The sequence below is a fragment of the Hyaena hyaena genome, unplaced genomic scaffold (assembly GCF_003009895.1).
Source record: "Hyaena hyaena isolate Hyena2069 unplaced genomic scaffold, ASM300989v1 scaffold_1025, whole genome shotgun sequence".
NCBI classification, from domain to species: Eukaryota; Metazoa; Chordata; class Mammalia; order Carnivora; family Hyaenidae; genus Hyaena; species Hyaena hyaena.
This window is the reverse complement of record NW_024081659.1, coordinates 111,536-136,162: the sequence shown is the minus strand read 5'-3', so window position 1 is coordinate 136,162 and position 24,627 is coordinate 111,536. Positions and strand designations below refer to the sequence as shown.

Below are 24,627 nucleotides of genomic sequence, written 5' to 3'. Positions count from 1 at the left end.
AATCATGAATTTTTGATGTCTGAATTGAGTGTGGCATTGGTATGTGTGCACGCATGTGCGTGTGTGTGTGTGTGTTTACATGCACAGTGGATGTTGAGGAAGGGTTACTTGTAGTGATAATATAGTTTACTATCTCTGTATGAACTTTACTTTGTTCTGGTTTGAGTTATTTCATTGAAGGGCTTGAGAATTTGATCCTCACCAGTCTCTTGGGTGTTCTCCCATTTGCCCGGTTTGGCCAAGAAAACTGACTGATTTTTCATAGAGCACAGTAGAAAGAAAATGAAAATTGGTATTTGAGTGCATAGGAAACTCCCACTTCTGTGAAAAATATGTGTATTAGATTAATTAATCAAGCTCTTTTGCTTCTTCCTACTCTACACTCTTGATTAAGTAACATTTGAGAACTATTTGTATTCCTTTTAATAGGGGCATTGAAGGCCTCCTCCTGGTGAAAATGGGATTAATTTTTAAAGTTTTCAGTTAGGTGACCTTTACTTTCTGTTTTGATGCTGGGATTTTGCTGTATGTTTTTTAATTTTTTTATTTTTTTAATGTTTATTTTTGAGAGACAGAGAGACACAGCGTGAGCAGGGGATGGGCAGAGAGAGAAGGAGACAGAATCTGAAGCAGGCTCCAGGCTCTGAGCTGTCAGCACAGAGCCTGATGCGGTGGTCAAACCCACGAACCGTGAGATCATGACCTGAGCCGAAGTAGGCCGCTTAGCCAACTGAGCCACCCAGGCCCCCCATGCTGTAATCCCATTAATGTAAGTTTTCCAATAGATACTAAGTTACCCGTGTTTATGCTCCTAATAAACATGAACAAAAAGCAACATTTAAGTCCCGGTGTCTTTGGCATCAAAGTTACGCTCTTTCTAGCATAATTTGTCACCGCCTAGTATAAGTAATTTCCATTGTGGGGCACCTGACTGAGGTAGTCGGTGAAGCATATGACTCTTTTTTTTTTTTTTTTTTTTACAAATAGTTTATTGTCAAATTAGTTTCCACATAACACCCAGTGCTCATCCCCACGAGTGTCCTCCTCCATGCCCATCCCCCCCACCCCCCTACATCCATCAGTCCTCAGTTTTTGTCAGCATTCAAGAGTCTCTCATGGTTTGCCTCTCTCCCTTTCCACCACCATTTCCTCCCTTCTTCTCCCTTTTGTTCCTCAGTTAAGTTCCTCCTAATCCTCCTATATGTGCAGCATATGACTCTTGATCTCAGGGTTGTAAGTTTGAGCCCCATGTTGGGTGTAGAAATTCCTTAAAAGTAAAATCTTAAAAAAAAAGTAATTTTAATTAAAATGTTCTTGAAAGAAATGAAATAAAGTACAGAGTTGTACTGTCATTTATTTCAGGATTATTTCTGTGTACATAGTGCTACATGCTTATTCAAAATTCAAGAAATTTGCCCAATCGTCTTCAGTTAAAGACTAATTAAGATGGCCTAGAGTTTCTCCTTTGTGATTCTTTTTCTGCACTCAGACTCAGCATACATCCTTGGGGCTTCCTTTGCATCAGACCCTAAACTGAGTTGTTTGCAATACATGCCCCTCAGAGATAGGTATGTTGTCAAGATTTTCTAGATGAGGCACAGATGCTCTATGAGGATAAGAAAAGTGCTAAAGACTTTTCTCCAGAACCAGTTCAGTGTAATCATAATAACATAGCAATCATTTTAGAACATATTTGAACCTAGAAGGCAGCCTGACTTCAATACCTACAATTAGGCTACGGCCCTATCCACTTTCACTATCCTGTTTCTGTTGAAAGGCAGTTGAGGCAGTAAAATAAACAAAGATTGAGGTCTGGCTTCTAAATTTTAACAGCTCTACTGAGATATAATTCATATACCATATCATTCACCCAGTTAAGTATACAGTTCAGGGTTGGTATATTCACAGGGTTGTCCACCCATCATAGCTTCTAATTTTTGAACCTGGCTATTGGTTATTGGTCTATTCCATTATTACTGGTCATACTCTCAGGTAAGAAAATAGAATCGTGTATCAGAAAATAATTTAGATTCAGTGTGTTCTTTTCTCATTCATCTTTGTTCAGCCAAAGTGCATTAACTTCCCTCTTTCAGTTCTAGTACAAAAGCTTTCTCAATTATCATTAGAAATGTGTGCTTATAGGAATGTTAAGCTGATTTTCATATGTACCATAAACAGAGAAGCCTTGGAATGTGAAATCCTCATCTTCGTAATTCTTTAAGTCCTTTGCAAGACATATTCTAAAGGAGAGCCCAAAGAATGTATACAATTAATACTTACTAAATGTGCCTTCCTCAAGTTAAAAAAATACCTGCTGATAACCGTGTATATCCATTCTTTATTTTAAAAATTTTTTTTAATGTTTTCTTTATTTCTAGGAGAGAGAGAGAGAGAGACAGCGTGAGCAGGGGAGGGTCAGAGAGAGAGGGAATCACAGACTCCGAAATAGGCTCCGGGCTCTGAGCCGGCAGTCAGCACAGAGCCCGACGCGGGGCTCGAACCCACAAACCGCGAGGTCATGACCTAAGTGAAAGTCGGACACTTAACCGACTAAGCCACCCAGGCGCCCCTATCCATTCTTTATTTTAAAATTCATGTATTTATGTTGAGAGGGAGAGAGGGAGAGTGCAGACGTGAGGTGGGGAGGGGCAGAGAGGGAGAGAGAGAATCCAAAACAGGCTCTGTCAACACGGAGTGCAATGCAGGGCTCAATCTCATGAACCTTGAGGTCATGACCTAAGCCAAAATCAAAAGTCAGATGCTTAAGGGGTGCCTGGGTGGCTCAGTTGGTTAAGTGTCCGACTTCAGCTCAGCTTATGATCTCACAGTCCCTGGGTTTGAGCCCCACATTGGGCTGTGTGCTGACAGCTGAGAGCCTGGAGCCTGCTTTGGATTCTGTGTCTCCCTCTCTCTGCCCCTCCCCTGCTTGCTCTCTGTCTCTGTCTCTCAGAATAAAATATAAACATAAAAAAAAACAATTAAAAAGAAAAAGTCAGATGCTTAAGCGACTGAGCCACCCAGACACCCCTGTGTATATACATTCTGAGGTTGTTTCACTAAAGAGATCAGAGATACAGAAGTTAGGTACTGATCCTCTCTCTTCTTGACTTGACTTTCACATGAGAAAGTCACTTGAGAAACATCATGTACTTAATATGCTATATTATATGAATATGTATTTAATATACTTTGTATGCACTCACATATACTGCATTTAGGGGCAGTTAATGGTTGAAACATTCCCTGAAGGGTAGGAAGTCTTTACTAAGTTTTTGATGGGTAAAATATTGAAGCCTTGTGTTTGAGATAAGAGCTATCCAGTGGCTGACATTCCAGGAAAGTACTGGTTTCCTGCCCTATGGCCCAGGCACTTCCTTAAGATTGCATTTAAACCATCCATGCCTTGGTTTGTTTCCATCTCATGACTTACCCGTAAAATGTAACATCTGTACAGGAGAATACTAGACTAATAATGGGATCACATTAGAATTATTTGTATTTTCTTTAACTACAAATAACAGATAATTTCTCCCAAATCTCCATGCCTTTGCATTTTTTCTTTCTTCTGTCAAAATTGTATTTCCTGCCCTTCCCAGCCCCCCCTCCCCATGATGGTCCCCTTCCTTCCCATCTCAGGTTAGAAACCACCTCTCTGTGGAACTTTCCCAACTATCAGATGCAGACATGGGTTTGTCCTGTGCTGTGCCTCCTGCATTTTGTATTAGCCTGGCCAGAGCAGTTTTCTTCCCGTGTTGTAATAGCACACTTACTGTGTGTCATCCCCATTTGACTGGGAACTTCTTGAGGGTACAGACTGAGTTATGTTAACTCCTTATCTCCTCCTCCCCCCCCCCCCCCCCCCCCGCCCCCGCAGTGCCTGGCTCATGGTTTTCTTGAATTCTGAGTGAATGTCATGAAAGGTTACCTTAAGGAAGGTGATGATTACATAATTTCATTCCTCTGTGTCCTCAAAGCCAAGGACAATGGTGGCTCCCTCCTTCAGCAGCCAACCTTCAGCCATTGGAAGACTGTGTGATCAAGAATGAGATTTGGAGATGAAAGATTCTGTTAGCCCTGTCACTTAATCAGCCCAGGGAGGTCATTTAAGCTTTTTGTGCCTCAGGTTGCCACATACTGTTAGACAACGGTAGTGCCTAATTCACTGGGAGTTACTGTGCAGATCGGCCAAGGAACTTTATAGAGAAGTAGTTTGCAAACTGCAAACATGAGAGGTAAAGAAGAGAGACAAGATAGGCTTCTGGAAAGAACACAGTTTGGCCCTAGCTGAGATTTTTCGATCCAGGCTCCACCACTAATTATTTGACTTCCACAGCGTAACTCCTGCAAGCCTATTCCTCTATCTGTCAGGGGAAAATAACAAACTATAGCAGATGAGAGTCACGTTGTGAAGGTTGGCTGGGATTCAGGCAGCGTTCCACTCGTGTCCCATCTGTGCGCGTTCAGCTGTTCCCAGCCAGGGCTTTTGCGCATTTTGCGCACCCTCTTTTCTGTAGCAGATTCTGTCCTTTGTACTGCAGAGAGAGGAGTACTTCTCCCACGCCAGCGAGGATAGTCAGTGAGGGGAGGCTGCCAGAAGGTTATGGGCTTCCCTGGCCTGTGACCCCAGCTAGCCCCTGTGTGCCTTGGGGTGGGGCTAAGGCAAAGCCTCAGCCTGCTGTCTCTGCACATTTGTGGGGCAGGTGTCTGTGCCACAGCTTCTCTTCCCATTTCTTTTTGAAACTTTTTATTGACATTACAATATATACACCCAAAAAGGCATCTAGCCTAAGTGTACAGATTCCATTTCATAAACCAGGCAGACCCATGTAACCAGACCATTCATTCTCACTGATGCCTGATATTTCATATTGTGAATATACCACATTTCATGTTTTCATTCCACTGGTGGTGGACATTTAGCCAACGTCTAGTTTAGGGCTATTGCAGATAGTGAATGACCTTGTACGTGCCTTATGATGAGGATATGTATTTCTCGTCAGTATATACTGAACAGTGGAATTGCTGGGTTGTGGAGTATGCCCATATCCCGTTTTTGTAGATATTAACTCAAAATATGGTTATACCAGTTTATACTCCTGCCAGCAGTGTTTAAGGGTTCTGATTGTTCTACATCCTCACTAGCACTTGGTATCATCTGTCTTTTTAATTTTAGGAATTCTGGTAGATTTTATGATATTGGGTAGCATTTTGGAAATAGCACTGTTCCCTCCAGCGTCCACATCTTGAAACTCTAAGCTCTCATACATTCATTTTCAGGAATGCATCCTGAACAAAAGCAGGAAATTATACCAGATATAAAGCTCCCTGTACAGTGCTTGGTGTGTGGAAGAAAGGTGGCCCATAGTAGTTGCCATTATCATCATCATCATCACTAAATGCCTTCTCTGTTCTTTAGAGGGGAGCCAATAGGTCACAGTGGATCAAAGGTAAATAATGAGGCACAGGCTCTACCCATAAGGAACTCAACATCTAGATGAAGAGGCAAACATTAGAAAGAGATTATTATTAGACCGTATGACAGGAGTTTGGGGAAAAAGGTAGTACTTGAGTTGGGACTTGAAGAATAAGTAGGAGTTCAACAGAAAGGGAAAAGGGGAGGTGAGCTGGAGGAGATGGCGGGCCTCCAGAAGTCTTGGTTGTCAGGGGCAGAGAAGAGAGCATGCTGGAGGAGAGAGCCCACCCTTGCACGCACATCTCTGTTGTTCCAATGTTGTCACCCTGGGGCGACATGGGGGCTGAGTTGTTGACCATTTAGGGTTGTTGTGAAGTTCTAGTACTCTAATGCCCTGTCTTCTCCTTTTAACTTATTCTTCCTCCTCTGAGAAAGTGATCGACTTCCTCTCCCTCTCCTGGCATCAAAGCCTGTCCCAAGTCTGAGCCCCAGGTGCTTTACAACCATGGATAAAGCTGTAACAGCTACAGGATATCACTGGTTACAAGGATCCCACACTTTCTTTACTTCGTGTTTTTAGCTCTTTATTTTTATGCGGAAACCTGACTTGTAGTTATTATTCTTGCAGGCCTAAGTTGCAGTGTGGCAGTTAAGGTTAATAAAATCCTCTTCTGCCAAATACCATATGTCCTTGAAGAATTTTGAGGAGGAGGAGGAGATGGAGGGTGCTGAAGGTGGCCATCAAGAGTCATACAGTCTTTCCTTGATTAAGCATCTGCTATGTGGAGGCATTGGCTATATGGGAATAAGGAGGATGGACATGGGCTCTGGCCCCATTGACTTTTAAATCTAATATGAGATCAAACAGATAATCAGTTGGCTCACCACAGTGTGATAAGGGCTATCATAGGTAGAGGTACAGAGTCCTGTGGGAAGACATCAGAGAAGACTAGAGGTCAGGGAGGGCTTCCTAGAAATAGTGACAGAAATCTGATAGTCTCATGAAGGGAAGAGAGAAGGAAGTAGAGGAAATAATGTGTAGGAGGACCTAAACAGGGAGAAGAATGGCTGTTTGGAGAAAGTGGAAGACATTACCAACCTAGGGCATAGAGAATCTTGGGGAAAGGGGAGTTTTAACCAAAAGGGCTAGAAGCAGGTGGGAGAAGGACTGAAGGAGGTCAGGAGCAGAGGCACACCGGGGGCGCCTGCCCTGCTCAGTCACCCTGGATCCTGATCCTAGGGTTGTAGAATTATGCCCCGTGTCAGGCTCTGCTCTGAACATGGATCCTGCTTGGGATTCTCTGTCTCCCTCTCCCTCTGGCCTTGTCCCCTCCGTCACTCTCTTTCTCAAATTAAAAAAAAAGAATGGAGGCGGATAGAAAAAGACAAACATCATGTGATTTCATTTATATGTGGAAACTAGAAAACAAAACAAATAAACAATAGAAAAATAGACTCAGAAATGCAAGAAAAAATAGGTGGTTGCCAGAGGGAAATGGCAGTGCAGGGATGACTGAAATAGGTGAAGGAGATTAGGGAGTATTACTTCAATTTATAAAACAAGTCACAGGGATAAAGAATACAATGTAGGAAATATAGTCAATAATATTGGGTACCTGGGTGGCTCAGTCAGTTAAGCATCCAACTCTTGATTTGGGCTCAGGTCATGATCTCACCTTTCGTGGGATCAAGCCCCACATTGGACTCCACACTGATGGCACAGAGCCTGCTTGGGATTTCTTTCTCTCCATCTCTCTCTGCCCCTCCCCTGCTCACACACTCTCTCAAAATAAATAAACGTTAAAAAAAAAAACCCCACAGTAATATTATAGTAACATTGTATAGTGACAGATGGCACCTACACTTACCATGGTGAGCATTTCGTAATGCATGTAATTGTTGAAGCACTTTCTTGCACACCTGAAACTAATAGAGCATTTGGTGTCAAGTCTACTTCTGTAAAGATAATTAATAAGTAGATAAATAAAAATAAAGACTGGAGGCAGAGAAACCAGGTATAATAATTAGGGCCTAACAGAGCAGTAACCAGTATTTTCAGCAGGGTGACTTTCAAAATTCCCTTCTCCCCTCAGTCCTCCAACCCTGACTCTTTTAGAGCCCAATACAGCTATTTGAAGAGTAAAGAAAAATCTTATTAGGAAGAAGTGTTATATGCAAAAAAAAAAAAAAAAAATCTGTTTTGTTTTTTTTTTCTATTATTTGTACTGATGGCCCTTTAAAACCATGGTCTCTGGGGCGCCTGTTTGGCTCAGTAGGTTAAGCGGCAGCCGACTTCGGCTCAGTTCATGATCTCACATCTCATGAGTTCGAGCCCCACATCAGGCTGTCTATGCTGACAGCTCAGAGCCTGGAGCCTGCCTCGGATTCGGTGTCTCCCTCTCTCTTTACCCCTCCACTGCTCGTACTATGTCACTCTCAAAAAGTGCGTCAACATGAAAAAAATTTAAAAATAAAAACAATGAAAAACAAAAAACCCTATGGTCCCTGGGTGTGACAGTATGATGTTCTTCGCCAGGAGGAAACCTTGTGAGGTGCGTTCTGCAGTCTCTGTACATGAAGTAAGAGTCACTGTGTAACGTGGGCCCGAGCTGTGTTTTGTGCATCCTGCACAGGGACCAGAGAACTCAGCATGACATGTGGGTGAACAGTTTCTCATTTAGTTTGACCCACTGCACACTGCAATAACCTTGCTTTTTGCTTAAATCTCCAGCCACTCACAAAACCAGAAACACGCACAAGATACAGAAACTCACAAGATACAAAAGGGATTCCAGTGGGGATGTTGTCTCCCACTTTCTTGATTTTTTTTTTTTTTTTTTTTTTTTTAATAAAGACTGGGTCCCAGGCATTTGGAGTTCTTGGGCTTATGTTTACCTGATTAAATAAAAGACATTTCACTTAAAAGACTGCAGGGGCGCCTGGGTGGCTCAGTCACTTAGAGCATCCGACTCTCAATTTCTGTTCAGGTTGTGATCCCATGGTCGTGGGATCAAGCCCCGAGTCAAGTTCTGCACTGAGCATGGAGCCTCATTAAGATTTTCACTCTCTCTTTCTCTCTCCCCCTCTCTCCCCCTCCCCCTGTCCCTCCCCATGCTTGCTTGTGTGCACATACTTTTAAACAAAGAAACAAGGGGCACCTGGGTGGCTCAGTTGGTTAAGCGTTTGACTTTCGGCTTAGGTCATGATCTCCTAGTTCATGGGCTCGAACGCCACGTGGGGCTTTGTGCTGATAGCTCAGCCTGGAGCCTGCTTCGGATTCTGTGTCTCCCTCGCTCTCTGCTCCTGTCCCACTCATGCTCCTGTCTCTCTCTGTCTCTGAAAGTGAATGTAAAAAAATTTTTTTAAAACCAACCGAAAAGCCACAACAACTCCAAATGTGAGAATTGCTGTTATAATTGAATAGATATTCATTGTATTGTATTAAGAAAAATTATGTGACTGCTGTACAGTACTAGGTATGTGGAGAGTTTCAGAAAAAACAAGGCATGGTCCATCCCAGCTTTCAGAGGTTTACTCGAAGACAGAGAACAAGCAGAATCAAAGTACTGATGTCATCCAAGGGAGACACTAGTAACCTGTCATATAACACTGTTTCCTGCCAAAGCCAGAGGCAGCCTCAGAATCCTTTTCAACACAGCATACGTATCAGGCCATTTTGGCAAGATAAAAATCTTTCTTTCCTTTATTTAAAAAAGTAATGTATTCCCATGTGCTCGCTTCAGCAGCACATATACTAAAAAAATAATGTATTCCCAGAACCTTAGATATTTGCCTGGACTTTTATCTTTTTGTTTTTTACTAGCTTTTCAAAGAAATAAGTCATTTTATATATGAGCTTTGGAACCTGAGAATATAGTAATGTTACTTTTCACGAAGGTGAATCTTCCAGGAGCGCCAGGGTGGCTCAGTGGATTAAGTGTCCGACTCTTGATTTTGGCTCAGGTCATGATCTCAGGGACATGAGATCAAGCTCCAAGTTGGGCTCTGAACTGAGCTTGGAGCCTGCTTTTAAGATTCTCTTTCTCTCTCCCTCTTTCTCTGCCCCTCCCTCTCCTCTCTCTAAAATAATAGAAAACAATAAAGAAGTTGAAACTTCAAATTCAAGAAGATAAACACCTATTTCACATATATGATTACAGAAACCCATTCCCTCTACTTGCACTATAAACATTGTGTTTTTCTTGCTTACGTCCAGGACAGTTGTCCTCGGCACTTTCAATCTTTGTATAGTGTCAGGACTGTAAAGCTGCAGGCTGTCAGTGAATGGTGACAACAGTTTCAGGTGTCCTGGTGTAGGAATTCCCTTCACTGCGTCAGGGCTCACCCACTTTGGTAGAGATCAAAGGTCTTACTGGCCTTGACCTATTTGGTGTTCTGTCACTGGTCATTCTGCCTGTGTCTCTGGCCCTCTTTTTGTTCCGCATGCTTTTCACAAGTGCTGCATCGAAGGCCAGAGGTTCAGCTACATCTATTGATAAATCCCAAGTATATACAGTGCGCTAAGACTCCTCTTAAACTTCGGACCCTTAATTTCAACTGTCCGTGGCACATTTCCACCAGAGTGATAAGAGCTAACATAACAAGCTAACAAATACTTGTGGCCAGAGGGTGTGCTAAGAGCTTTATAGTCATTACTTAAAGTTAAGCTTGCCAAATAACCCTAAGAAGTAATCATCCTCAGGCTTGGAGAATCACACCAGTAGTAAGTGGTAAGCCCGAGTCTGGTACACAGACCCTTCTGTTTTGGCTCATACAAAATAGAAGTCCTCTCACTCCTCTCCCTAAAAAACTCTGGTCTTAACCTTAAATCAGTCCAGTCCGCAGCAAATACCATCTTGTTCTCATATCCTTCTTCATGGTTCGGGAAGTTACAAGACTTTCAGTTCTGTCTCTAAAATAGCTCCCAAACTCCCCTCCTGCCCACCCCCATTTCTAATCTAACTCTTGTAGACCTTCAACAGACTGTTGTGATTTCTTACCTAGAAGGCATTCTTTGTTCCCCTCCCGTTTTTTGTTGTTGTTGTTTTTCTCTCTTCTGTTGGCCTGGGAGAGAAAAGCTACTACAACACACCTTTTAGTTTGTTTTCTACTAGACCTGTCTTGGATAAAAAACTAGGACATGGATGAGAAAACTTTACTTTGGAGCAAGTGAAGAGTTGTGGGGTTTTTGTTTTTGTTTTTCAATTTTTTTCCCCACTTAATGTTTTCGCTTGTATCGTTGTAATAAAGCCTTTCGTTTTCTTGTTTTCTAGGAATGTTTACCCTTGCGGAAGTTGCTTCACTTAATGACATTCAACCAACTTACCGAATCCTGAAACCATGGTGGGACGTGTTTATGGATTACCTGGCTGTTGTGATGTTGATGGTAGCCATCTTTGCAGGAACCATGCAACTTACCAAAGATCAGGTGGTCTGCTTGCCGGTATTGCCGTCGCCTGTAAATTCAAAGGCCCACACCCCACCGGGCAGTGCCGACGTTACCACCAACGTCCCCAAGATGGAAGCAGCCACCGGCCAAGACCAAGATGGGCGGACGACAAGTGACGTTTCCTTTGGCACATCTGCTGTGACACCTGACATACCTCTCAGAGCCACATATCCTCACACAGACTCGACAGTTCCAAGTCAGGAGACAAAGAAAGAGAAGAAGGATCCAACGGGCCGGAAGACGAACTTGGATTTTCAGCAATACGTATTTATTAATCAGATGTGTTACCATTTGGCCCTTCCCTGGTATTCGAAGTACTTTCCATACCTTGCTCTTATACATACCATCATTCTCATGGTCAGTAGCAACTTTTGGTTCAAATATCCCAAAACATGTTCAAAAGTGGAACATTTTGTTTCAATATTAGGAAAGTGCTTTGAATCTCCGTGGACTACCAAAGCGTTGTCTGAGACAGCGTGCGAAGACTCGGAGGAGAACAAGCAGAGAATAACAGGTGCCCAGACTCTACCAAAGCATGTGTCTACCAGCAGTGATGAAGGGAGCCCCAGTGCCAGTACCCCGATGATCAACAAAACAGGCTTCAGATTTTCAGCCGAGAAGCCTGTGATCGAAGTCCCCAGCATGACCATCCTTGACAAAAAAGATGGGGAGCAGGCCAAAGCCCTGTTTGAGAAAGTAAGGAAGTTCCGTGCTCATGTGGAAGACAGTGACTTGATCTATAAGCTCTACGTTGTCCAAACGTTTATCAAAACGGCCAAATTCATTTTTATCCTCTGCTATACGGCAAACTTCGTCAACGCCATCAGCTTTGAGCATGTCTGCAAGCCCAAAGTGGAGCACCTGACTGGCTACGAGGTATTTGAGTGCACCCACAACATGGCCTACATGCTGAAAAAGCTTCTCATCAGTTACATATCCATTATTTGTGTTTATGGTTTTATCTGTCTCTACACTCTCTTCTGGTTGTTCAGGATACCTTTGAAGGAATATTCCTTTGAGAAAGTCCGAGAAGAGAGCAGTTTCAGCGACATTCCAGACGTCAAGAATGATTTTGCGTTCCTTCTACACATGGTAGACCAGTACGACCAGCTCTATTCAAAGCGCTTCGGTGTGTTCTTGTCGGAAGTCAGTGAAAATAAGCTTAGGGAAATCAGCTTGAACCACGAGTGGACGTTTGAAAAACTCAGGCAGCACGTGTCCCGCAATGCCCAGGACAAGCAGGAGCTGCATCTGTTTATGCTCTCCGGTGTGCCCGATGCTGTCTTTGACCTCACAGACCTGGACGTGCTCAAACTTGAACTGATTCCGGAAGCTAAAATTCCCGCTAAGATTTCTCAGATGACTAACCTCCAAGAGCTTCACCTTTGCCATTGCCCTGCAAAGGTTGAACAGACTGCTTTTAGCTTTCTCCGAGATCACTTGAGATGCCTTCATGTGAAGTTCACTGACGTGGCGGAAATTCCTGCCTGGGTGTATTTGCTCAAAAACCTTCGAGAGTTGTACTTGATAGGCAATTTGAACTCTGAAAACAATAAGATGATCGGACTCGAATCTCTCCGCGAGTTGCGGCACCTTAAGATTCTCCACGTGAAGAGTAATTTGACCAAAGTTCCCTCCAACATTACAGATGTGGCTCCGCATCTTACAAAGTTAGTCATTCACAATGACGGCACTAAACTCTTGGTACTGAACAGCCTTAAGAAAATGATGAATGTCGCCGAGCTTGAACTTCAGAACTGTGAGCTGGAGAGGATTCCCCACGCCATTTTCAGCCTCTCTAATTTGCAGGAACTGGATTTAAAATCGAATAACATACGCACAATTGAGGAGATCATCAGTTTCCAGCATTTAAAACGACTGACATGTTTAAAATTATGGCACAATAAGATTGCCACCATTCCTCCCTCTATCACCCACGTCAAAAACTTAGAGTCACTTTATTTCTCTAACAACAAGCTCGAATCCTTACCGGCAGCAGTGTTCAGTTTACAGAAACTCAGATGCTTAGACGTGAGCTACAACAACATTTCAGCTATTCCCATAGAAATAGGATTGCTTCAGAACCTGCAACATTTGCATATCACCGGGAACAAAGTGGACATTCTGCCAAAACAGTTGTTCAAGTGCGTGAAGTTGAGGACTTTGAATCTGGGGCAGAACTGTGTCACCTTCCTGCCCGAGAAGATCGGTCAGCTCTCCCAGCTCACTCAGCTGGAGCTGAAGGGCAACTGCTTGGACCGCCTGCCCGCCCAGCTGGGCCAGTGTCGCCTGCTCAAGAAAAGCGGGCTTGTCGTGGAAGACCATCTTTTTGACACCCTGCCACTCGAAGTCAAAGAAGCATTGAATCAAGACATAAACATCCCCTTCGCGAACGGGATCTAAACTGAGGCGATACGTGCACATCCGTGTGCAGGAACAACTTTCTAGATTGCAAACCCTCGCATACAAGTTATTGCAAGATAATGCATTTTAGGAGTAGATACATCTTTAAAAATAAAACACAGAGAGGACGCATAGAAGGCTGATAGAAGACGTAACTGAATGTTCTTTGTTTGTAGTGTTTTCAGGCGTTCATTTCCAGATCTTTTCTCTTTTCTTTTTTTCTTTTGGGGAAAGGGAAGGAACGATTATAATCACTAATCTTGGTTTCTTTTTAAATTGTTTGTAACTTGGATGCTGCCGCTACTGAATGTTTACAAATTGCTTGCCTGCTAAAGTTAATGATTAAATTGACATTTTTCTTACTCTACCACCTTTTGGGAGGTGTCTTGATTTACTTTGCCTGACCGGTGCAATATTGCTTTATCTTGGACCACTTAAAGACACATCGGGTCCCACCTTGTAAATGTGGGTTTGCTGAAATATTGATTTCCTTCCTGTTTTAATTTAAAGTGCCTCAGGTAAGCACTTCTTAAGGGCTTCTGCTTCTGAGAATCCCATTTTATAGATTTTATATTCTTGGAGGCCTGGAACACGGGAAAGGTGTGTAGATTTTTTGGGGCGGTGGGGAGGGGATTGTTTGTTTTTTAAAAAAAATAACAAGGAAAAATAAAATAATATCCCCCTTACTAATAGCTATTTTTCCATAGTCTGGAGTTTGTATTATGAGACATAGTTTTCCATCAATACATTAAGGTTGCCAATAAGTAGAAAGTGATTTCTGCAAAAATTAATTACAACTGGGACAAAAAAATTGTAATGGCTTAATGATTAATACTTTTCATTCAGTATATCAGGAGCACCTGGGTGCCTCAGTCAGCCGAGCGTCAGACTCTTGATTTTAGCTCAGGTCATGATCTCACAGTTCTTGGGATCAAGCCTACGTTGGGCTTCACACTGACAGTACAGAGCCTGCTTAGGATTCTCTCTCCCTCTCTCTCTCTTTGCCCTTCCCCTGCATCTCAAAATAAATAAATGTTGTGGGGTTTTTTTTTTTCTTTACCTTGAGAAAAAAATCTTGCAATGTATGAACATTTGGAAGGTAACACAAAATCAAAGCAAGGATCATTCATTTCTTGCCCCTTTCACTGTTGTGAGGGAAAATAGGACTTCTAGTTCATTAAGTTGGAAAACTGACTTTCTCTATTCATTTTAGTGACAGGCAGTATTTCCTGTGTTTGTCTGCAGCTAGGAGGGGTCATGTCCAGGGAAATGCTGGCAGAATGTACTTTTTGGATGATGGTTTTCCTTCTTTAACCTACAAAGTGTCCAGAAATTTGTAGCCATCTGTTTAGATATTGGTCAGCAGGTGTTTCGTAGCCTTTCTCTGGGGGTATTTTCTCAAGAGAACAGGACTGTTTGACATTCCCGATGACAAAGTAATGTCCTCTCTCTAGGACTTATCTAGTAAGATACTGGAGGGGCCTGGCTGGCTCAGACAGAAGAGCATGTGACTCTTGATCTCAGGGTTGTGAGTTCAAGCCCCACTTTGAGATTACTAAAAGTAAATAAGCTTAAAAAGACACTGGATGTTCTCTTGTCACACTTTAGTGTGAACTGAAGGATTTTGCAGAGAATGTGTAAAGACGGACTCACATCCTTGCTTCTCCTCCCCAAACTGGTCTCGGAGTACTGGCCTGTTGCAGGTGGTCATTGAATCTTTGCTGGCTGTAGACTTACAAATACTCTGGGAAGTACTATCACTTGGCCTTAGCTCCTCTGGCTGCCTTAGGAACTGACCCCATCTGTAGCACCCCAGCCACTCTCTTTCCTCCTAAAAGCCAAATGTATAAAATCCTAAGTTCAGAAAGTCAGAGGACAAGGGCACATTTGGGGTATATAAGCCAACTGCCTTCAATGTATGCACCTTCTGTTTCTCTGCTGTGTGCCCAGCCAGTCCGGGGAACTGGAATTCACTGTTGGAACAAGCCAAAGTCCCTGGCTACTGTGGCTTTATAGCAGAGTGGGGAAGAGAATAATAAAAATGCCAGTTATGCAAATGACTAATTATAATTGTAATCTAGAAAGGTGTACAGAATCTGTGTGAATCAATTGCGGTTGGGAAAGGTAACACTGCCTCAGGAGCTTCAGGCAGGTTCTGCAGCCACCTGTCAACTCTACCTGTTAACAGATGTCTCCTTCCCACCGGCCACATAGGGCAGTGTTCCCCCTGCATAGTAATGCCACCAGCAGACTATGGGTACAGACTGCATTTTCAGAAGGATGCCTCATAACCTTGCTTGTGAGGTAAACAGGCCAGGTCTCATGATCCTTGATTTACAGAAGCAAGGAAACTTGCTTTCCTTTCTTAAAACAAGTGTATGTTGTTTTTGAAGGGCATAAATGGTAAGGTACCCTCTGCTCACCTTACTCTGCAGAGAGATCTGTAGGAACCAGTCTCTGTGACACTCCCAAGCTTCACAGCCGACCCTGGCCCGTGGGTACCTGTTTCCTAATCAATACTTGAGGTTCAGTCACTTAGAACTGATTGGTGGTGCATGCCTTCAAACAACATCAAGGGGTACCTTTTCTCATACCCAAACTTTGGGTATTGACTTTATCAGCCCTTAATGATTTCCTTAAACTCTGAAGAGTTCATGGTCCATTGATTTAAGTGCCTCATTCCTTGCCACTGTTTGCATGGAGCAATATTTTAAGAGAGGTTTCCCGAGAAATGCTGATTCATCTCGCAAACTTTAAATATTCAGGGTCTTGGAGTCGCAACAGACAAGAGATGAGATGATGGAGAAAATATACTGTGAGTCCATATGTCTTCACACATTTATGTTGGCACCGCGTGTACCAGACATGGGAGAAAAACAAATCAGAATGTATGACTTGTGGCTTACCAGTATTTTCATATCTTTTTCCAAAGTCCCTTGAGCCCCTTCTGAAGAGAACTCATGTAAAGAACCTTTAGATATTCCATGTCCATGTGAGTCCCACAAAGTTGAGGTTTACTTGTGGCCATTTGATTTTTCCCCCAGCTTTCAGTTGGCTCAACGGAGAAAACTGGCTTTTTTTTTTTTTTAATTTTTTAAATGTTTATTTCTGAGAGAGAGAGAGAGAGCATGAGCAGGGGAGGCTCAGAGAGAGAGGGAGATACAGAATCTGAAACAGGCTCCAGGCTCTGAGCTAGCTGTCAGCATAGAGCCCGATGCGGAGCTCAAACCCACGAATCGCGAGATCACGACCTGAGCCGAAGTCGGACGCTTAACTGACTGAGCCACCCAGGCACCCCGAAAATTGGCTTTTTTGGAGATTCACAAGCAGCTGAAATTGTTACAGCGACCTTAGTCTTTGTAATGGAGATTTAGCAATTAATTAATAGGTAGACAGAGCTCATTCTGTAAAAGCCTTGGCCAACAGTTCTGCCCATTTGACATTTTTCACAGATAAAGGAAAAAGTCTTATATTTTATTGCCAGCACGTTCTCTGACTGCCCCCGCTAAACTCAAAGGCAACCAGCAACTAAACTGAAGTTGCTGATGGCCGTGAACTCCAAAGTGCCCTTGATACGACGCCCAGTAGCTGTTTCCATTCACCTTGCTGACTGAAAGCCAGAGCGCTGGCCTCTCGCTAGGATTTCTGGCACCACTTGGGCCAGTAATTCATTACAATAAAATGGTCCCTTTATCAACGGAATCCCCAAACAAAGGCTGTGCTAACAAAAACCCTTTTCATGGAAAGAAGGAGGGGGTAGAACTTTGAAAAAGAGTTTTCAAATGCCCTCTAACTTGTGACTGACACAAGAAGGGGCCCCATCTGGTCCTGGCCAGCTGAGGCTCTGCTAGGACAAATGTACCAGGTATTTGGAGTAGTGTCTGCTGCAGGGGCTTGGGGGGGAGACAGCAGCAGGGCCACAGACCATGGCCTTTGAGGTCTGGTATAGCCTGAGGTGGCAATCATGCGGCAGATAATCAGGGGAATCATAATCTAACTCCAAAGAAGAGCTGTCCCGTCTTCATCCTTCTGCCTCTGGACACACAACGTATATACATTGTCGCAGGTAAGCATGGTCTTCCTGGACTGCACAGGAAGTTTTTGCACTGTCTGGGGATTTCATCTCACAGGCTCCTGCCCCACAGCCTCCCACTGCCAGGGGCACCTCTGAGGGCTGAAATGGCCTAGCCCCACCTGCTTTTCTATCATCAGTCCTTTCCCTCCTCCTAAGATTCCAGGCTCTGGAGTGACAGTGCCTGGATTTGAATCCTGACTCTGCCTCAGCTTTATGACCGCTACTTAGCCTCTCTAAGCCTCGATGTCTTTATCTGTAAATGGGAATAGTAATAGTGCCTCCCAATGGCTTTTTTGTGAAGATTGAATGAGATGATTCAATAACGCTGAGCCTACCAGATAGTAAGTACTCAGTAACGATTACTGTTCCTGATGGGGGAGCTTGGGGCAAGCTGAGGGCACAGTGCAGGCTAACAGCACCCCACCCCCATGTATGATATTCCATGTGTGATATTCCTTCGACACTCCCACTACCCCAAAACAGGAAAGAACAAAAAACCAAATAGGAGTCTCTACCAGTTTACAAGAAAAAGACAATCCCATCAATGGCCTAAAGTCCAGGAACTCCCTACTGTCTTAATGCTTTGCTAGAGGGAAAGACAACCTTAGCCTGACAATAGCTAGGCCTCCAGTAAGTCTTGAGCATGTGAAAGCCTCTTTGGAAACTCCCTCTTGGCTTCATCTCTCCCGAGGACTCCATAAAATGGTTACACACACGCCCCCACTTTGCAGTGCAGCTCTTCCTGGTGCTTTAATAAAATCACTTTTGCACCAAAGACATCTTCCAGAATTCTTTCTTGGCCATCCGCTCCGAACCCCACCATTACCCCCAAAACTGCACCATTACTATTAATTTTATCCCCAACTGTTACACTGTTAGCGATCCCTAATATGCACTCTCTCCTTCCTCGGGATGAAATTTTCAGTGGACACCTGGAAACACAGCATAAAATATGTGCAAACTAAAATACTTCCCAACCTCACTTGGGGCTAGATGTGGCCATGTGACTAAATTCTAGCCAAAAGAGTGGAAGTGGAAAGAGAATGTGAAGTCTCTGGATTGGGCCCTTTAAGGGAAGGGCACACCCTTCTCCATTGCTTCTGGTTGAAACGTCAGGTTTTAAAAGGGAGTCCAAGTGTAGACTGTAACCCACGGGAAACAAAGCAGGCATGGGCCAGCCACAGAAGACTGGGCCTGAGAAATTCACAAGAGCAGGGTTACATAAAGGAGGAGTCAATTCTGTCTCCTGGAAGCCCGTTCATTAGGAGGCTGCCATACTTGCAAGTCTGAAAGATGTTGCTCCTCAAACTGCTGTTCAGGGAGCTTCTCAGAAATGCTGAATCTCAGATCCTTACCCACACCGATGGGATCAAAATCTGTATTTTAACAAAATGATACCCAGGTGATTTATAGGCATGTTAAAGCTTGAGAAGCATTGTCCTAAGTGGCACACCTATCAGAAGCAAGGTAGCTGGCCATTCTCAGGAGCTGGGAAGAAGATGGTGCTGCTGACCAGTGTTTTTTACCACCATTGGGCTCTGCCCCTCCCACTGGCCTGTCGCTGGGCTCCCCCTGGGGAGGAACTGGAGTTTGGCTGGTGCTTGTGGCTGCTTCCCCTTTGCTCCTGCTGGCAACCATACCATTCCCATCATCATGGCGGCTGTAGGAAGGCAGCATGTAGTCATACTACTATTGATGACTGCTTGAGGAGCTGGTGGAGGAGTCCGAACTTTTGAAGGTCCTGTAACTGCTCTAATGACATGGGCCCATGTCCAGGCCATCGACACTCTTCACAAGCCTGGGTAGCTAAACAACCCCATTCCATTGTTTCACCTTCAGGCTGGGTCTGGGTTAGCTGCTTAAAGCTCACTCAGCCGTGGGATAACCTGCTCATTTGAGCCTTTCCAGAATGTCCCTGGGAAACTGCCAAATAACCTGGCATGGAAATTGGCCGGAGTCCTTTCAGGGGAAGACCCGCCCAAAGGAATCACTCAGGTGTTAAGTCAAGCGGTGTATATACTGTAGAGAAATCTGTGTTTTCAATTTGCCAGTGGGAAACTATAATTCAATAGGAGCCACATAATTCAGCACTTTTAAATGAAATACTGCCTGGATGGAAACCTCTTCAAGATGTATCTCCCAGGGTTTAACCCAAGTCTTTCCTATGACAGGCCTGCCGGCTCTTTATCTGGCTTTGCTTGTGGTGGAAACAGCTGGTCACCGTCCAGACAACAATCCTTCATCATCTTGAAGAGGGTGATTCAATCACTCATTGTCTCCTTTCTGCCAGGATGTTTTGAAGATTATGTCAGCCTGGTGCCCAGAGCTCCCTGGAGATAAACGGTGAGCAAACACAGCTTGCTATTAATTTATCATCACACGAGACAAAAAATTTAGGCCAAGTCAAGTTTTTCATTCCTGCCCAGGAAGTAGCTGGTGCATATTCAAGATGACACCTTCCACTTATCAGTTCTAAGGAACTGCTATTATTTAGGGGACTATGTGTTTCAGGTTTCCATTTCTGAAGGTGGAAAAACACCCTTAAATGTGGATTGAACAATATAAGTGGTAGTAACAGCTCGGCCTGTATACTAGATGGCTACTTGACTGACTTGCTTGTCCCAATAAACCTGGGGTGTGTGACTTATCCCCATTTGACAGATGAGGGAACTGTGAGGTTAGACAATCTGCCCAAGGTCACCTAGTCAACAGGAGACCAGGGCACTGTTAAATCAGAGAATGTTACCTAGCTTATCTCATTCAATCCTCACCCCACCAGTAAGGGAAAAGCATTGTCCCAGTGATGAAAAAATGGACTCGGGCAGGCTAACCTGTCTCTGGCTCCACATCGTAAATAGTAGACACTAGCCTCAGACTCAAGTGTGTCTACAGCCAGAGTCACGCTGTCCCACCAAACTACACGGCAGATGTCTGGTGCTCTGTCAGCAGTTCAGAAAGAGGTTGTGAAAGCTGTGTTGACATCTGGTTATATAAATCCGCCCCAAGCTAAGGCTTTCCTTCATTCTTTAGTAATAGAAGTTTTTGATGTGTCTCAGCATCTGTCCTTAGCGTTACGACTTGTTTCCTCTGTGAGGCTGTCTGACAGTCATGAAAGAGCAATCCACCCAAGGTAATGTAATCATTTCCCCCTCGCTAAATGTTCAAGGCGTGACCATCTTTACTCATGGTCATTTACTCCGAAATGAGAAAGCTCTGTCTTAACTATTTGATGCAGAGTAAATGTGGTGAAGAGTGACATTCAACAGGTCCAGAAAGGTGGGTGCAGGAAAACACTGTAACATTTGCTGGGCCCTCCAGGCAGATGTGACTTTTCTTTCCAGCATGGCATTTGAGACAGATTCTCAAGCTGTTCCCAACCTGGGCGGCACCGGCGCCTGCATCGTCCTGACCTTTATTTTTTCTGGATCTCTTTCTTCTTCTGTTGATGGTCCCTGCACTCCACCATCTGGGCTAGGACAAAAATCAGATAGTTGTGGTCCCTGGGGAGAAAGAACCAGTTTTACTGGAAGAAACTGCTTAGAAGAAAGAAAGAATGTGCGAAGTTGAGGAAACTAACGTTGCCACCCCTGCTGGTACCTTTGTAACCCATCCCGCTTCAGATTTACATTTCAAAGCCTCCAGAATATTTTGATTTGGGTTTTGTTGGTTTTGTTTTGTTTTGTTTTTGCCTTTCTTCTACTTTGTGATTGTTCCTTATCCATTGTAATTTGTTCTAATATCTTACCCAAGGTGGGCTTAGTTTGCTGGAGTAAACTTTTTTTAAGTTGACTTATTTATTTTGAGAGAGACAGCACAAGCAGGGTAGGGGCAGAGAGAGAGAGGAGAGAGAATCCCAAGCAGGCTCTGCCCTGTCAGCACGGGACCCCATGCGGGGCTCGAACTATGAGATGGTGACCTGAGCCAAAGTCAGAGGCCTAAAAGACTGACCCACCCAGGAGCCCCCAGAGTAAATTTTAACCAAAACGTGAATTGTCACTTGAAAACCACTTATGTGTGTTGTATATCTTTGACTCCTTTAAAAGTGGGTAGAACTTTTACAGGGTAACACAAGTAATACGCAGACAGTATAAGCAGAAAAATCTTGTCATTCACCAGGACTAAAATTAGTCTCAGACTAGAATTTTCTTGGTCAGGAGTGACCAAGAAAGTATGCAGATGGAGCAATAAGAAGGAGCTCAGAGGAGGCCTGGAAAAAGGTGGGGATGTTTTAACATATTGTAAACAGTTATTGTATTATTTACAGAATAAAATTAGCCCGATGACACATTCTAAGTATGGCTTCAGTTCTTCCACCAGCCAGAGCGAAGGCGGGGTAAATAACATGGGTGCTCAGTTGCCAGGAATCAGGACCCATGCAGGCCCTTTGGGGAAGATCGCCAGAAGTAGTAAATTAAGTACTCATACTGAGTTCTTAGTTGCTAGCACTTAGTTGCTTTCCTGATTGTATGAAATTCACTTAATTCTTGGCCTCAGACTTCTTAAGTCCTGTTTATAAATAGAGCCTTCTGCCAGTGGTTCAACCACTTGCTGTTTGTCACTGGAGCTGAGTTGCTGCAGAGGGTGGTGGCCAGGGCTCCAGCTTGCAGCCTAACTTAAGTCACTTAACGTGGGCGTGCTTTTGCTTCCTCATCTGTGAAATGGGGTTAATGATAGTATTTACTTCGTCGTGTTGTGTGGATTCAGCGAGTTAACAGAGGAAGCACTTAGAACAGGATCTAGTCTGTTGAGCGCTTCATACATTTTAAGGGTTTTCATTAATAAAGTTTCTAAGATATTTGGAGGATATGTCCATAAGCCAAAAAAAAAATTGTGGAAAATAAAGCTATTCAAATATAATATTCTACTAGAGCTAAGAAAATGGACATTGCCCAAGTAGAAACGCATTGCGTCTTTCTCTCCTTTCAAAAGCCAGCAAAGACAAGTTCCTGGGGACTTATAAATGTCTTATAAACAGCTTTTCATACATTTATTCACTTGTTTATTTTGCTCAGCAAATCAGAGTAACCAGACTATGTATCATTAGGAACCCTCTTTGGTTGGTTATGAATGTTTCTAAGTAGTTCTCTAAACTTGGGTCAGACCCAATGACCCATCTGGCCAAAGGCCGGAAGACAAATTTCTGAAGAATAGCTACAAGGGACTGTGTCTTGGGCTCGTTTATTGGGTCCTCAATAAAGAATGCTGACTACTTTAGTTGCATAAAGGATAAGGAATTGGCTGCTGATATAAGGAGGAAAAAAAATTGCTTTCCCTCTACCTATCTCAAGTTCATTGACCCGGCCCTATAAATTAGACTGGCAAAAGGCATTAGCAAGAGGAAATCAAACAGAACATTATCAACAAGTGCATCATGCCAATACAGGGGAGCACCCAGAGATGAATCACTCAAAGGCATGGACTAGCATTTTTTACAATTCTACCTACGGTGTTAGGTTAGTTTCAGGTGTACAATATAGTGACTCAACAATTCCATACATTACTCAGTGCTCATCATAATCTGCATACTCTTAATCCTCATCACGAATTTCACCCATCCCCCCACTCCCCTCCCATCTGGTAACCATCAGTTCTCTATAGTTTAGAATCTGGGGGGCGGGTGTCTTTTTTTTTTTTTTTGAGTAAGCTATACACCCAACGTGGGACTCGAACTCATGACCCCAAGATCAAGAATTGCATGTTCTACTGACTGAGCCAGCCAGCTGCCCCTTTGTCTCTCTTTTTTCTTTTATATATAAAGCTTTATCTTTTCAGTAGGCTGCATTTCCCACGTGGTGCCTAACACGGGGCTTGAACCCATGACCCTGAGATCAAGACCCCAGTTGAGATCAACAGTTGGGCACTCAATCAACTATGCCCCCTGTGTCTCTTTTGTTCATTTGTTTTGTTTCTTAAATTCCACATATGACTGAAATAACGTGGTACTCATTTCTTTCTGACTTATTTCACTTAGCATTATACCCTCTAGGTCTATCCATGTTGTTGCAAATGGCAAGAATTTTTTCTTTTTTTATGGATCAGTAATATTATATATATACAACTTCTTTATCCATTCATCTATTGATGGATGCTTGAGTTGCTTCCATAATTTGGCTATTGTAAATAATGCTGCAATAAACATAGGAACGCATATATCTTTTCAAATTAGTGTTTTCATATTCTTCAGGTAAATACCCAGTAGTGGAATCACTGGATCATACAGTAACTCTATTTTTAATTTTTTTGAGAAACCTCCATACTGTTTTCCACAGTTGGCTCCCACCAAAAGTGCATGAGGGTTCTTTTTTTTTCACATCTTCTCCAATACCTATCATTTTTTTGAGTTTCTGATTTTAGCCATTCTGACAGGTGTGAGGTGATATCTCATTGTGGTCTTGATTTGCATTTGCCTGATGATGAGTCATATAGAGCATCTTTTAATGTGTCTTTTGGCCATCTGTGTGTCTTCTTTGGAGAAATGTCTGCTCATGTCTTCTGCTCATTTTTAAATTATATTATTTGGGTTTCTTTGGTGTGTGTTGTATGAGCTCTTCATATATTTTGGAATATTAATGCCTTATTGGATATGTATGTCATTTGCAAATATCATCTCCCATTCAGTAGGTTGTCTTTGTTTTGCTGATTGCATAGCATTTTGGCAAAAGAACAATACATGTTTAGTGAAATCTCAAGAAAAAAAGGACTTTGGGGTGCCTGGGTTGGTTAAGCGTCTGACTTCGGTTCAGGTCATGATCTCATGGTTCGTGGGTTCAAGCCCCACATTGATCGGGTTCTGTGCTGACAGCTCAGAGCCTGGAGCCTGTTTCAGATTCTGTGTCTTCTTCTCTCTCTTCCCCTCCCCTGCTCGTGTTCTGTCTCTCTCTGTCTCTAAATATATAGATGATAGATAGATAGATAGATAGATAGATAGATGATAGATAGATAAAAAATTTTTTAATTAAAAAAATTTTTAAAAAGTTCTTTGAGTTTTTCAGGGTGACAAATTGTAGGAAGGTAAATACATGGGGAAATTAATGGTAGATAAGGGTTAGTTTTAGGAAAGTTTGTTTTGTAGATTTCTCTGGTGCTATCTCTGAGCTGATAAGGGTCTAGAGTTGTCTCCGGTGATGAACTTCTGTCCTCCTGGTAGAGAGAAGAGACAGGATGTCCTTGCAAATTTGCACCCTACTTTTAGGCAAATAGGGGTGGGCAGAGAGCTTTTTTGGTATCTGTTTCTTCTCAATTGCCTTCAGCTCAAAATAATCCATATGCCAAAGTGGCATATTTGGC

At 43.2% G+C, this 24,627-nt stretch overlaps 1 protein-coding gene across 5 annotated transcripts in view; it reads left to right on the top strand.

Annotated features, from left to right (window-relative positions):
• LRRC8D (leucine rich repeat containing 8 VRAC subunit D) overlaps positions 1-13,632 on the top strand; it is a 122,782-nt gene extending 109,150 nt beyond the window's left edge. For all 5 annotated transcript variants that reach the window (XM_039221841.1, XM_039221838.1, XM_039221839.1 and 2 more), the window contains one exon: positions 10,687-13,632. In XM_039221841.1, the coding sequence (XP_039077772.1) occupies positions 10,689-13,265 (2,577 nt within the window). In that variant the 5' untranslated portion in view covers positions 10,687-10,688 and the 3' untranslated portion in view covers positions 13,266-13,632. The remainder of the gene's footprint in view (positions 1-10,686) is intronic.
• Positions 13,633-24,627: the final 10,995 nt, after the last annotated feature.